The 14,063-nt window shown below is 68.2% G+C and overlaps 1 protein-coding gene across 4 annotated transcripts in view; it reads left to right on the forward strand.

The window, feature by feature from the left end:
* Positions 1–14,063, forward strand: part of MTA1 (metastasis associated 1) — a 30,670-nt gene that overhangs the window by 15,533 nt on the left and 1,074 nt on the right. The window contains exons 3-19 of one of the 4 annotated variants that reach the window (XM_047737300.1): positions 81–174; positions 3,094–3,144; positions 3,236–3,362; positions 3,430–3,493; positions 4,538–4,655; positions 6,846–6,948; positions 7,498–7,597; positions 7,911–8,099; positions 8,987–9,061; positions 9,163–9,221; positions 9,481–9,596; positions 9,771–9,922; positions 10,015–10,204; positions 10,340–10,429; positions 11,454–11,606; positions 11,752–11,787; positions 13,309–13,320. In XM_047737300.1, the coding sequence (XP_047593256.1) occupies positions 81–174; positions 3,094–3,144; positions 3,236–3,362; positions 3,430–3,493; positions 4,538–4,655; positions 6,846–6,948; positions 7,498–7,597; positions 7,911–8,099; positions 8,987–9,061; positions 9,163–9,221; positions 9,481–9,596; positions 9,771–9,922; positions 10,015–10,204; positions 10,340–10,429; positions 11,454–11,606; positions 11,752–11,787; positions 13,309–13,320 (1,729 nt within the window). Of the gene's footprint in view, positions 1–80; positions 175–3,093; positions 3,145–3,235; positions 3,363–3,429; positions 3,494–4,537; positions 4,656–6,845; positions 6,949–7,497; positions 7,598–7,910; positions 8,100–8,986; positions 9,062–9,162; positions 9,222–9,480; positions 9,597–9,770; positions 9,923–10,014; positions 10,205–10,339; positions 10,430–11,453; positions 11,607–11,751; positions 11,788–13,308; positions 13,321–14,063 lie in introns of those variants that run through there. The other 3 variants (XM_047737301.1, XR_007128674.1, XM_047737302.1) reach the window with 3 other exon arrangements.

Here is a 14,063-nt window from a genome sequence, read left to right on the forward strand (position 1 = left end):
GTCACAGGTCCCAGCCCAGGTCCCTGCTGGGGGCGGTCCGTTGGGGGCGTGTGTTCTCAGTCCCTGCTTTGCTGTTGCAGACGGCCAACGGGAACGTGGAGGCCAAGGTGGTGTGTTTCTACCGCAGACGAGACATCTCCAGCACCCTCATCGCCCTGGCAGACAAGCACGCCAGTGAGTCTCGGCCTTTCCCACGGGGGTGGCCCAGGGCGCAGCTGGGTCTGCGGCTCCCACCTGCCCTGCGCCCCCCACCCCCAGGGTTGGCTCTTGGGGTCCTGGAGGCCTCTCCGGGCCGCCGGCCTGGTGCGCCTCCCTGGGGTTTCTTGCTCACAGGGTTAACTTGGGGAGCACTGCCTGGATGTTGTGGGCGGGGGAGAGGAGGGGCGGGGCCCCCACTGGAAGGTTGTCAGTGCTGCTTGGAGCTGTGCTTTCGAGACAGAGTCCGTCTGTAGTTGGAACCTGAGTCTCAGAAGTTGCGGCGTGAGGGGCTCCCAGCCAGGGGCTAGTGTCCCCACTCGCAAACAGAAAGCCACAGTCTGGGGACTGGGCCGCACCTGCTTCCATGCCCCAGGGTCCCACGTGGCCCCTCCAGCCAGCCGTGATGGGGGGATTCCCAGCATCGCCATCCTTGGGGTGGGAGCTGCCTCAGCCTGGGCTGGGGTTCTGGCCTCTGTCGGGGGAGGACGGCTCCAAGCAGGTGTGGAGTCTGTCTGCCGCTGGTCCCCCGGTGCTGGCCTAAGAGGCCGTCCCACCTGGGCACAGGTGCTGTTCTCATGAGCTCATCCGGTGTGTCTGGGCGGGCGTGGGCCCCACCTGTCCCTCTGGGTTGGGGATCCAGACACGGGGAAGCCAGGATGGCCTAGCTGGGGGGGACCCCACCCTGTCCCCCATCATGATGGTGGGAGAGGCTGCATATCCCGGCCACAACGGCCTCCACCCTGGGTCTTAGAGGGGCTGGAGGCAGTGGGTCCAGGACCGGGTCTCCCAGGTCCTCAGGGATGAGGGACGGAAGCACTGAGGCGCATTTAGGGGCCCCCGGCAGATCAGCACAGCTCAGCGGGGCCCTGGGACAGGCCCTGCACCGCACAGGGGTGCACAGCCGAGCTGGTGCTTGTCTGGCCTTGCCTGGCTTCCCAGGGGACAGCGGGGGGCCATGTCTGGGCTCGTGGGGTGGCTGTGGGCCTGGGCCTTGGTGCGCTTTATGCCCCCCTCTGGTTTCACTGGCCACTGTGCACTCATGATGCCGGTGGCCTGTGTCCAGTTGTAGATGAAACGTAAACGGTGGGACCCGGGGGTCACTGTTGACTTGGGGTGTTGATGCTTGAGCATCTCCTCACCTGTGTCCGCTGCCCGGCCCAGAGTGGCACGGTCTCTAGCCCCGGCACACGCGGCCCACAGTGTCCCCACGGCCGGGCTCTGCCGCTGTGGGGCACCATGGAGGTCAGCTCCAGGAGGGCACTGGGCTGGTGTTATGTGATGGGAGCTGGTGGGGGTGGGGGAGAGGCAGTGGTCCTGAGGGTCCCCCAGAGCACTATAGTGGGGTGCATGATGGGGTCTGTCCCCGGGCAGGACCTTCCCTCTGCGTTCTGGGAGCCACCACACTTTGTGCTGGCCGCTGAGTCTTCTGGTGGTTTTCCCAGCAGCCACATTCTGTGAGCCAGCTCTGCTGGTGCAGCGCAGGAGAGACCCGCCCGCTGTGGTGCCCGTGCTGCAGCCCAGTGTCAGGGGCGGGTGTGCAGTCACTCTGCGGGCCCTTCTTCCAGCAGGAGGGAGAGACCCGGGGAGCCCACTGCTCCGTCGGAGGCCTCTGGCCTTTCCCGTCCATCAACTGACAGGGTTTCTTCAGAGACAGAAGCCCCAACCTAGGCTAGATGCCCCCGGGCCACATGGGTCACCCGCAGCAGTGACGCCTCTGTGGGATGTCCCAGCCGCTGTCAGCTCAGTCCTGACCCCTTGGAGGGAACTGGGACCGTCTCCTCAGGTCACAGCACACGTGGCCACAGCCCCTTCCCCGAGCCTTGTATGCCCATGCAGAGCTGTCCTGAGAGCAGGACCCTCTGTGCTGGGAGAATGGCAGGCACAGCTGACCTCCCTAGACGCCCGGAGCTCGCTGCTAGGTCGGGTGGGGGGCGGAGCCCCTGATGTGGGGTCCAGGACCAGGACACGGTGGTCCAGGACACACAGGCTGCCTCCCCAGCTGTGACTCCCCGGGCTCCTGGAGGCTGAGCCCGAAGGAAGGCTTGGAGTGCTGAGGCGGGGGGCACGGGGCTGTGGGAAGCTCTCCCAGTGTCCTGGGGGTGCACATAGGACCCAAGCCCTTCCCACTCCTGGGGCCTGTCTGCACCCCTGCTGAGGGCGGCTCTGACGGGCCACGCTGCCTGGCCGGTCGTGCTGTCCCAGGACAGGTGTGAGCAGAAGGTGGGCTGGCTGGGGGATGTCTGGACACAGGTGATGTCCGCAGGCTGGGGGGCAGCGAGTGGGCAGGGAGGCGCAAGGCCGGCAGTGTGGACACCCACGCCCCTGGAGCAAACAAGACCGCCCCTCCCGGGCAGCCCCGGCAGCGTCTGCACCAGGCACCCGGGGACTTCCCTCAGCCACCACAGGGGGGCAGCAGAGGGCCACGTGGCGGCTGAGAGACCCCGATAGAGACCCAGGGCTGCCCAGGTGCAGGAGCCCCGTGCCGTGGCTGACCTCTGCACGCCCCTGCGCTTGCATGGCCCCCCACGCCCCGCACACCGCCCCAGACCTCCACTGTGCCTCCAGGGGCACTGCACCCCCAGTGCCGTGTGCTGGGCTGGGCGTCCCGGTACCCTGACGCGCGCACACGTGAATCCTGGGCGCTCCCTGCGGGATCGTTGGTCCAGCCCTGCAGGTGTGGCTGAGGCCCCCTGGGCCGGCACACGTGGGACGGTGGACACACCACTGACCTGACCCAGGCTGTCCCTTGCCCGTTGTCCCCTCTGAGGCCCTCGGCCCCGTGTCCACCCCTCCCTCCCTGCTCCCTCTCCCCACAGCCTGTGGGCAGCTGGGTGGGTGGGCGGCCGGTGCTCCGTCGCCGACCCCCGTCCGGGCGCTGTCTGTCTGTCCGTTTAGCCCTGTCCGTCTGCTACAAGACCGGACCGGGGGCCGACAACGGCGAGGAAGGTAAGAGCCACGGCCCGCGGGGAGCCGCCCAGGCTGGGGGGAGGGACACGCAGGCAGGGCACGGTGGGCTCATGGGACGCCCGCCCGTCAGGAGAGCTGGAGGAGGAGATGGAGAACCCCGAGATGGTGGACCTGCCCGAGAAGCTGAAGCACCAGCTGCGGCACCGGGAGCTGTTCCTGTCCCGGCAGTTGGAGTCGCTGCCCGCCACGCACATCAGGTAGCCGGCGGCCCGGAGGGTGCCCAGGGGCTGCCCTGCCCCGCTGACGCCGTGCCCGCTCTTGCAGAGGGAAGTGCAGTGTCACCCTGCTCAACGAGACCGAGTCCCTCAAGTCCTACTTGGAGCGGGAGGTGAGGCTGGCCGCAGGGTCTCCGGGGCCGCACCTGCAGCCCTGGAGGATGGGCAGGGGCACAGCCTGGAGGGGCGTCACAGGGACCCTCACCTTCGTGAGCCGCAGCCGTGTTGGCCGGGCAGCGGGAAGGGCTTCTGTTTCTGTGAAGCCAGAAACGTCAGCCTCGGCAGGGGCTTGGGGCCGCGGCGCGTTCCTATACCACAGACGGGAGCTGGGACCTCGTGTATTTGTGGGTTGCTACTCCCCGAGGCCCCTCTGCCCCGGGTGTGGCCCCCGAAAATGTCTCCAGACACGCGTGTGTCCGTGGGGGTGGACGGGGTGCGGAGGGGAGGGTGGCCTGTTGTGGCTCGCGTGTTCCCCGCCTCAGCCCTCCCTGTGTGCACTGCAAGGGGCGGGAGGCAGGAGGCCGCGGAGCTGCCGGGAGGGGACAGGCCCCCAGACGGTCCCGCAGAGCAGGCGGGCAAATGCTCAGAGAAGGCGTGGGACGCTGAGGGGCAGGGTGCGGTGTGCTGGGAGCGCCTGTGCTGGGGCTGAGCCCGGCAGCCTATGTGCGTCCCAGAGGCGAGGCCCGGCTGCTCTCGCCGGTGTCCACTCTCTAGCTCAGGAAGCACCTCGCTCTCACGAGTGAGCAGACAGGCCACTGGTCGTGCTGAAGGTGCTGTAGTCGTGTCAGGTCTGGCCTCCGGGGGGTCGGGCAGCAGAGGCTCGTGGCAGCATCCGGGCTGAGCCAGAGGCCCAGCCTCCTAAGCCCACACGGGCGCTGGCCAGCTCAGCGTGGTTTCTGAGAAACCTGGCCGAATGTCCCACGCAGGCAGCGGGGGTCAGAGGGGTGGGCCACTGGGTCGTCGCATCCAGAATGTTCTGTGGCGCACGGGCATCTGCGGGGGCTGCACGCGAGCAGCCCGTGCGCCCGCGTCGCTCCCCGAGCGTCCTGCAGGGCTGCAGCCCAGCGATGGCCAGCAGCGCGGGCGCCCCATGTGCGGGGTGGGCTCACCGGGGCCTCGGGCGGCCTGCTGACGCCACGTCGTGTGCTGTCTTTCAGGATTTCTTCTTCTATTCTCTAGTCTACGACCCCCAGCAGAAGACCCTGCTGGCCGATAAGGGAGAGATCCGCGTGGGAAACCGGTACCAGGCGGACATCACCGACCTGCTGAAGGAAGGTGGGCGCGGGGGCAGCCGGCGGCTCTCCTAAGCTTTTCTCCAAAAAAACTTTTCTGGATGAATTTGCCCGTGTCGCCGGCTCCTGCCCGTGGGAGGTGCCGTCCGTGGCCTGTGCAGGGGGAGGCTATGCGTGTCTGCTGGTGGGCGTCGCGGGCCGTCGCAGCTGAGGCGTGAGAAGCGTGGGCTGCGCCTGGCCGGCCGCATTCCTCCTCCCGCGAGCTGGTGCAGGGGTGCCAGGCCTGGAGCATCCGCGGCCGGGTGTTGCCTGGGGCCCTTGGCCCGCTGGTCTCCCCAGCCCCTGCCCTCCCACCAGGCACACTCCCGTCCCCTGTCACCCCTCCCGCTCCTCTCTCTGCCGAGGTAGTTGTGAGCTGTGACGTAGGACCCGTGGGTGAGCCTGTGGCCAGTTGCCCTGAGCGTCTTTCTGGGGGCTCCACCGTGAGCTCCTCTGTGCAGCCGGCCCTGCCTCTGTCCCGCGTCCTCTGCTGCTCTCAGCGCGGCAGGGTCGCGTCCCTGCTCCAAGCCCAGCCGGGTCTGTGGGCCCGCGGCTCTGTCGGGCCAGCTGGACGAGGGCCCGGGGCCTGCTGTTCCCAGAGGACACGCGCCCTTCCCGGGGCCTGCGGCTCTCCTCCACGCGTGTGAGGCCCCCTTCTCCGAGGCTGGTCTGGTGTTGACGTGTGCGCTGCTTCATTCACGTGTGTGTGCCCACGTGTGCGCTCGCACGCTGGCTTCCTCCCCGTGTCGGCTGGTGGTTTTTTGTTCGGGGTGGTTGGTTGTGAGGAGGCGCGTGGGGGGAGCCACACCAGGATACCAGGAAGCACACGGGGTCCCTTTGTCCTGCCCTGCGTCCCCCCTTCTGGCTCCGGGCCACATCTGGGGGCTTCCCTGAGCAGGTGCCCCACCATGAGCTGCGCCGTCCTGATGGCGGCTGCTCTGACTAAAGGAGGAACGAATGGCTTGTGTCCGAGGCCCTTAGTTTCCCGGGCAGGGACCTGGGTGCCAGGCCAGGAGGGCAGCCTCAGGGCTGCAGGGCCCAGGCCTGGGCCGAGCGAGCTCCTGGGCGCTGTAGCGAGGGGATCTTGCTCCTGGAGCTCAGGACCCTCCCAGGGAACGAGATGGCACCCCCGCCTGCAGCACGTCTGAAACTGAAGTGGGAGCAGCATGGTGGCCGCAGGGGCTTAGCATGGGCTGGCCCCCAGGCTCGATGGTGGGAGGCGTTGGATCCCAGGCGAGGGTCACACACGGTCGCCTGGGGAAGGATGCCACCCACGACACTGGGAACATCCCACCTGTACTCAGCCTGTGCCTCCGTCCCGGGCAACCGGACCCCTGCGCTGGGGAGCCGTGACCCCGGCTGGGCCACGAGGCCTGACTTTCCCTGAGGCGAGGGAGCACGTGTTTTCCTGGCGACTGTGAGCCCGGCCCGAGCCGCTTGCTCACGCAGACTCCGTGGTGGGTGGGCTGGGCCCTGACACGGAGGGACACAGCTGTGAGGGTCCCCGACCTCAATCTGGACTTTGCTGCCCCCACCAGCAAGGGGCACAGAGCGGCTCACCGGCACATGGGCAGCCTGCAGGCCTGAGAGGTTGTGGCCGTGGCCGTGGGCCAGGGCGTCCCTCACTCACGCTGGCCGGCTGTGCAGGGGCGTGAACCCCCCAGCGTCTCCTGTGCCGTCCGTGCTGCCTTCTGCCCGTGAGCTTCCTCTGTCCGAAGCCGTCACGTCCACTGGATCGCGGGCTCCAGCCCAGCTCTGGTGTCTGCGGGGTGGAGCGCGGCCAGGGCGGGACGCTGAGCAGACACACGTGCTGGACGTAGCTGTGTCGGCGTCCTGAGTCCCAGCTGCGGGACCTCGCGTTGCCTCAGGATCCGGAGCTCGATCAGCAAACCCCAAACGAGCTGTCTCTGCCGCCGTTGTCACGCCTGCTGCGCGGGCCCCCAGCCTGTCGTCGGGCCCATCCAGCCTCAGCGGCCGGCCCCGGCGTGCTGTTCGCAGAGCGGAAAATGCGTTGGGTGCCAAGCACGTCGACAGCAGCCTCGCCTCCTGGGCCCACCAGGCAGGGGGTCGTGTGGCCCTCCAGCCCGTCCCCCAGGGCCCCAGAAGCAAGCAGACTCTTCGTTCTGAAAGGCCTTGGTGTGAGCCTGGGGGGGGTCTGAGGGTCTCGTTGGCGTCACCCTTCTGTTTCTTGCAGGTGAGGAGGACGGCCGTGATCAGTCCAGACTGGAGACCAAGGTGTGGGAGGCGCACAACCCGCTCATAGACAAGCAGATTGACCAGTTCCTGGTGGTGGCCCGGTGGGTCCCTTCCCTTCCCTGGACGCGGAGACTGTTCTTGGAGTCCTCGGGCAGCTCCAGCTTTGAGAGGCAGGGCCTGGTCGCCTGCCCGCACCCCTCGGGGGCCGGGTACCTGCAGAGGCCGAGCTGCCGGGCACAGATGGGGCTGTTCCTGGGGCTGGATGACTGGGCAGAGACGCGTGTCTCTGTCCGGATGGGCTGTGGGCCGCTGTCTGCACGCAGCAGGGTGGGGCTTGGGGGAGCTGAGAAGGAAGGACACGGCTCCTGAGACCCGGGCCATAGGGCCACAGTGGAGGCAGTGATCCAAGAAGGGCACACTTGTCCCCGTGGAGCCCTGGGGCTGGGCGAGCGGTAGGGAGGCCTTGTGAGGGTGCAGGGGTCCCCGTGGTTCTCAGCTGGACCCCGAGCCTTCACTATGGAGGGGGCCCTGCCAGGAGCTCGGGAAGTGGAGCCACACGCAAGGTCGCCAGGGCCTGCCGTCTCGTGTGCTCTGCGTAGGGCTGGGGGTCTCTGCGCGTCGGGCTCAGTGGTCACCGTCCCCACCCCCAGCTCTGTGGGCACCTTTGCGCGAGCCCTGGACTGCAGCAGCTCCGTCCGGCAGCCCAGCCTGCACATGAGCGCCGCAGCCGCCTCCCGGGACATCACCTTGGTAAGTGGGGACCCCAGCTGGTGCTGGTGGGGTCTGTGGTGGCCTGCCCCATCCCCGCCCCTCACGGGGCACGTTTCCTTGCCGGTTCCCACGCTAGCAAGGGTGGGCAGGGCCAGGAGGGGCGAGGAAACGGGTGGACTGTGTCCGCTGGCTCCACGTGGGACGTGTCTCGCCTGCTCTCCACGAGAGCCCTGCAGGCTCATCCAGGGAGCAAGCCCCCCAGCATCCCTGCGGACCCCCAGCTGTCTCCCGGGTCCATCCTCCTCTCCTAGTGGGTGGGCGGGCCTGTGTGACCCTGTGTGTCCCGCCACAGTTCCATGCCATGGACACGCTGCACAAGAGTGTGTATGACGTCGCCAAGGCCATCTCGGCGCTGGTGCCTCAGGGCGGGCCCGTGCTCTGCAGGGACGAGATGGAGGAGTGGTCAGCCTCCGAGGCCAGCCTGTTTGAGGAGGCTTTGGAGAAGTACGGGAAAGACTTCACAGACATCCAGCAAGACTTTGTGAGTGCCCGACGTGCGCGCGGAACCCCTCCCCGGGGCAGGACCAGGGTCCTCCTGGCTCGGTGGCCACTGATGGCTTCTGTTGACGCCGCTGAGCCTGTCCTGACGCATCCTTATTCCGTGTCCACTGAGGACTGTCCCTCCGTGAGCCACTGGCAGGTCCAGCGTCCAGCGCCTGTGGCCTCGCACACCCCTCTGTCCTTGTGCCACACCAGACTACACACGCGCTCCCGAAGGGACAGCCGCGTCAAGCACAGCGAGCCCCGTGGGGAGTGCGTCGGTGGAGGCGGCAGGGGCCCTGGGTGGGGCCAGGACACGGCAAGCAGGCCGGCGTCTGAGGAGGAATGTCCCAGGTCGCGGGTGGGCATCCCAGCAAGCCTCCAGGAGGCGCGGGGGACTTGCCACAGGTAGATAGGCCCGTGGAGGGCAGAGAAGAGGGCCAGGTCCCCACACTCCGGAGTCTGACGTAGGAGGGACTCGCTGAGGTCCCAGACACGGTGAGCGAGAGCAGCCAGAAGGTGGCCCGCAGGGAACGCTTGCCCAGACACGTGGGGCTGCGGGGCTGGGACCCCACCATGAGCGTGTGGCCACCTCAGCAGCAGGTTGGGGACAGCGTACAGACGGCATCTGAGTCCTGCGAGCCACGAGGCAGGTTTCCACGTTGCGTCCACACCACAGACGTGCTTCGTCCATGCCCAGAGCACATTGGTCCCACAGGTGGCACGGGCAGGGCTGGCGGGAGCCCCCTCCACCGGTTGGGGAGGGCCACGTGGTGGCAAGCCGGCCGTCCTCGGGAGGGGTCCTGCCCGGCGGGGCTCGGTGGTGCCACGGTGGGGCTCCTTGCTCGGGAGGCCCTGCTGCCTGACGCGCGGCCCCGTCCTGTGCAGCTGCCCTGGAAGTCCCTCACCAGCATCATCGAGTACTACTACATGTGGAAGACCACGGACAGATACGTGCAGCAGGTGCGCGCCCCCCGCCCGCGCCCCCTGCCCACGCCCCCCGCCTGCGCCCGACTGGCAGCCCTTCCCCGCCCGGGTCCCTGACCTCCGTTTGCTGTTTCCAGAAACGCTTGAAAGCAGCTGAGGCGGAGAGCAAGCTGAAGCAAGTCTATATCCCCAACTAGTAAGTGCGCCCGGCGTGTCCTCGCTGCCCACGGGGGCCGTGGCTGGGCGGGAGGGACGCGGTCCTCCTCTGGGCCGAGCACGGCTCTGCCAGCCAGAGCTGGGGTGCAGACGGGGCTCAGAGCCGGCCGCAGCTGCGCCCAGGACCACGGGGGAGAGCGCCGGCGCCCGCCCGGCGTGGATGGGGCCGCCCGCCCCCCGGAGCCGCAGCCCTGCGGCACGGCGCCCTGTGACGGCCGCCCTCTCTCCCTCACCCTAAGTAACAAGCCAAACCCGAACCAGATCAGCGCTGGTAGCGTCAAGGCAGGCGTGGTGAACGGCGCGGGGGCGCCGGGCCAGAGCCCTGGGGCCGGCCGAGCCTGTGAGAGCTGCTACAGTAAGTGCCCGCCCCCGGCCTCGGGGCCCACCGCGCGCCGGGCGCCCTGTGCCGCCCTGGGGTCCTGGCGGGGGGCGCTCGGCGGGCGGGCGGGCGGGCGACGCTGTGTGATGCTCTCTGCTGTTCACCGGTTCTGCTTAAGGACCCGTCTGTCTCCAACTTTGTTGTCCGTAGCCGCCCAGTCTTACCAGTGGTATTCTTGGGGTCCCCCTAACATGCAGTGTCGCCTCTGCGCGTCTTGCTGGACGTACTGGAAGAAGTACGGTGGCTTGAAAATGCCCACCCGCTTAGATGGAGAGAGGCCAGGACCAAACCGCGGCAACATGGTAAGCGGGCGCCCCCCCCCGCCCCCACGCCCGGCCGGGCGCGCGGCCCGCGGTCATGGCGCTGTGTCGGGGCGGCGCGCCCCCTTCCGCAGAGCCCCCACGGCATCCCAGCCCGGAGCAGCGGGAGCCCCAAGTTTGCCATGAAGACGAGACAGGCCTTCTACCTGCACACCACCAAGCTGACACGCATCGCCCGCCGCCTGTGCCGAGAGATCCTGCGCCCGTGGCACGCCGCCCGCCACCCCTACGTGCCCATCAACAGTGCGGCTATCAAGGCCGAGTGTGAGTGTCGGCCCCCAGCCTCCAGCTCCTGGGCTGTGCTGTGGGGGTGGGGATGCGTGTGGGGGACACGGGGGACGCAGGGGACGCAGGAGTGGGGTTCCCGCCCCGGGCCCCCTGACCTGTTAGCCCCCGCAGGCACGGCCCGGCTGCCTGAAGCCTCCCAGAGCCCACTGGTGCTGAAGCAGGCTGTGCGGAAGCCCCTGGAAGCCGTGCTCCGGTATCTCGGTGAGCCTGCCCCTCCCCGGCACAGTGTGGCTGGTGTGTTCAGGGGTGCCTGCGGGGGCACCCTCCATGCTGCTGCCGACCGCCCCCCGTGCTCCTGGCCTGCCCCTCTGGTCCCTCGCACCACACCAGGCCTGGAGGGGCGATTGGGGCCTGAGCTGCTGTGGTCCCTGCACCACCCTCACCCTCCCATCCTGCTGGTTTTGTACTGCTATGGGGGGAACCTGGGGGGCTCCAGGGTTTGGGTCGGACATACCCAGGATGGGCGTCCATGGTGGGCACCTGCGGCATGGTCCTTCACCCCCATCCCACAGGAAGGCCCGTTGCTGCGTGAGCGGCACGGGCACCGGTCAGCAGCTCACAGGGCGTGCCCTCGGCGAGCACCCCTGCGGCTCAGCCAGCTACGGCTCAGCCACCGGCCGCTGGGGCGGGAGGGCACAGGGCTGGCTGCTTTGCTGGGCTCAGGGCCGGGTTGTGAGTCAGCCCCTCCCGGCACGGAGATGATTGACCTTCTGTGAAGGACATTCCAGAGTCATGAGCTGTGTGTTCATGTGCACGCAAGTGGGTCTTGCGTCATCTGGTGTCTAGGATCTGGGTCGTGGGCCTGGGCCGTGCCCCGTTCTGAGAGCCACCAAGGGCTGGGGAGCCTTGGCAGGTACGAGCCTGAGCCTGCCGTGGCCCAGCCCTTAGTGGGACACGTCCTTGGCTCGGCTGCCCGGCTGTTAATTCGTTGCCTGGCCAGCGGCCAGCCTCCTGCCATCAGCTCCGGTGGCCTAGACCCAGACACCTCTGATGGGCCTGTTTGTTTTGGGGGCTGTGTCTGGAGCCTGGGAGCTCCTGGCGTGTGCCCAGCGATCGGTGGGGCCCAGCCCTCCCTGGCTTTTCCTTGTTCCCAGAACATCCTGAGGTGCGGGCCTGGTGCTGGTCTGCCCCAGCGGGCCCCGCGGTCATCCCCCGTCACAGTGGGGCCTGGGGGCGTTTGTTGCCATTCGCCTCCCACAAAGCCCATCCTGTGCGCTCCCGACAGAGACCCATCCCCGCCCCCCCAAGCCCGACCCTGTGAAGAGCGTATCTGGTGTGCTTGGCGGGTTGACCCCTGCCAAGTCGGCCCCTGTCATCAACAACGGCTCCCCCACCATCCTGGGCAAGAGGAGCTACGAACAGCACAACGGCGTAGACGGTGAGTGTCCGCTGGGCGGCCAGGCGGGGCCTGCGTGCTCGGCCGGTGCGGCCTGCCGGCCTTGGGCTGTCCCGCCCCGTCCCCACCTGGCCTACACCTGCTGACCGTGCTCTCTCTCCTCTCTCCCGCCGCTGGGCACTGGCAGGCAGCATGAAGAAGCGTCTCTTGATGCCCAGTAGGGGTAAGGCCTGGGGCGGCCGCGGGCGTGGGCGCCGTGCAAGCCCCCCAGCGGTGCCTGCGGTGCTGTGCTCTTGCGTGCATGGTGCACGGCGGGCGGCTCGGGGCACGCTCACGGGGCAGTCCACGCGGGCCGGGCCGGGCCGCTCCCCACGCTCCCCCCGCTCCCGCGTCACTGGGCAGGGGCCCCTCACAGGCCCCCACATGCCGTGTCCTTCTCTGGGGCCTCCGGCTCACGGGCCGTCCCCACCCTCCCGGTGCCCGGTCAGTGGACTGTCCGTGCTCTGGTAGCCCCGGTGCCCCCGCCTGCCTGTACTGTCCTCCGCTCCCGTGGCTGCCCGTGCTGTGCCTATAGTCCTCCTACGTGCCCTAGCCTGGGGTGAGGGGCATTCGGGACGCTGGCCTCTCCAGTGGGGGCAGATAGGCCCGAGCTCTTGGCATGGTCCAGGCCACGGCCCTGCAGGGGTGGGGCTCCCAGGGGAAGGGACCGAGGCTGGCTGAGAGGGCACGGGCAGCAGTTGCCCCGAGTGCCACTGTCAATGTCCAGGGTGTCCACGCATCCAGGCCTGTCCACAGTCGCCCCCTGCAGCGGCTCAGGGTCTTGCTTTGCTTTCTCAGCTGGGCAAGGGTCACCCATGGGCTCCAGGGCTGCTCCAGAAGGAGGTGCTGACAGAGGGGTGGCGTGGCGGCTGTGGGGGGGCCTGTGGGTCTCAGTGGCTCTGGCTGCCCCAGGGTCAGCCAGTGGCCGGATCCATGAGGAAGGGAGGCAGGGGAAGCAGGCCAGAGGGAGAGACGGGAGGAATGCGCTCGTGGCCCCTGGTGATGGGAGGCTCAGGGGCCTGGGTGGGCACTCCGACACCACGGGCCAGCGAGCATGGACGTGCCCAGAGTCCCCTGCCCCCATGGTGGTTGGCCAGGAACAGGGACCTGGAAATGGCAGCAGGCAGCAGCCGTCCAACCTGGCCTTGCTCTGGGCCCGCCCACTCTTCTCTTGGCTGTCCGCCCCCAGCCCTCCTGCCAGGGCCTGCCACCCACCCTGTGTCAGCAGTGGGGCCGGCCTACTCGCCGGCCCTCTGTGGCAGACGCCCCGCGGACCCCCGATCACGTCTCGCCAAAGCGGAAGCCCGTGCTCACACCGCTTGTGGGCTTGGTAGCCCGTGTGGTGAACGAGGTTAATTTATTAACCTTGATTTCTTCAGTTTATCCAAATTGGTGTGTTTCTCTACTTCAGTCCTAGCATGCGGGTCCCCAGGGTGTCGTCGGTGTGCGCCCTCTCCCCCCTCCAGGGGCACTGGGGCCACGCGCACGAGCCCTGCACAGGGGAGGCCACAGCCGGCCCCCTGGGTCACCACAGGGCAGGCATGAGCTGAGCTCTGGGCCTAGGCCGCACCCTTGGGGCACTCGTTCACTAACCCGGCCCCCCCGGCACGTCTGCTCCTCAGCCCGTCGACCCGTGGCAGTGCGTGAGCTCACTGTCTCACACTAACCGTGTGTTTTCTTCCCTCCGCGCCCGGCGCTCTGATAGGCACTTACCTGGGTAAGTAGCACCGGGCTGGGGGGCTACAGGCCTGGTGCGGTGGCCCTCCCTCCGCCCTGCTCCCGGGCGCCCCCAGCTAGCAGGTGGTTTGTGGGGGGGCTGGACAGCTGCTCCCCAAGACACAGACCTTGGCCGAGAAACGTGTCTGGGGAGAGTCAGTCCCAGCAGGACAGGCTCGCGTGCTCCCACGGCATGTTCCTGTACTGGTATGAGCACCCCCGCGTCTGCGCTCGCTGTTGCCGGTAGAGCTGGGGTGGCCCCGGGGTCGCCGGGCCAGGGTCTGCGAGCATGTGAGCCACGACCTAGGACAGGGCCTTCTCGGTTGGGGGCCACTGGCACAGGCTGGCAGCTTCAGGCCCCAGCCCATAAGGTGGAGGCATCTGGCCTGGTCTCTTCTAGAAGCTTCTGTTCACTCCTCCAAGGCAGCCAGCCCCCGGGGTCAGTGAGGGATGCTTGGATCCCCTTGAGAGAAAGCCCAGCATGGCCTGCTGGGGTCTGTGCAGCGTGTCTGAGCAGGGGCCACCTTGCAGGGGGCTTCTGACACCACAGTGTTCACAGCCGGGCTCGGCGTTGGCTTGCCTACTCTGTAAACCTGGCTTCATCTGTCTCTGAGCAGTCGAGGGCGGGCAGCCTGCGTGCCAGGGAACGGGCTGTCAGATCCGAGACTCCGGGCCTCCTGCCTCAAGCCCATGGCGGTCCCTGTCCTCCAGGCTGGGCCAGAGGTGGTCCTTGGAGCCCCAGCA

Source organism: Lutra lutra, chromosome 7 (assembly GCF_902655055.1).
Source record: "Lutra lutra chromosome 7, mLutLut1.2, whole genome shotgun sequence".
In the NCBI taxonomy this organism is placed as follows: Eukaryota; Metazoa; Chordata; class Mammalia; order Carnivora; family Mustelidae; genus Lutra; species Lutra lutra.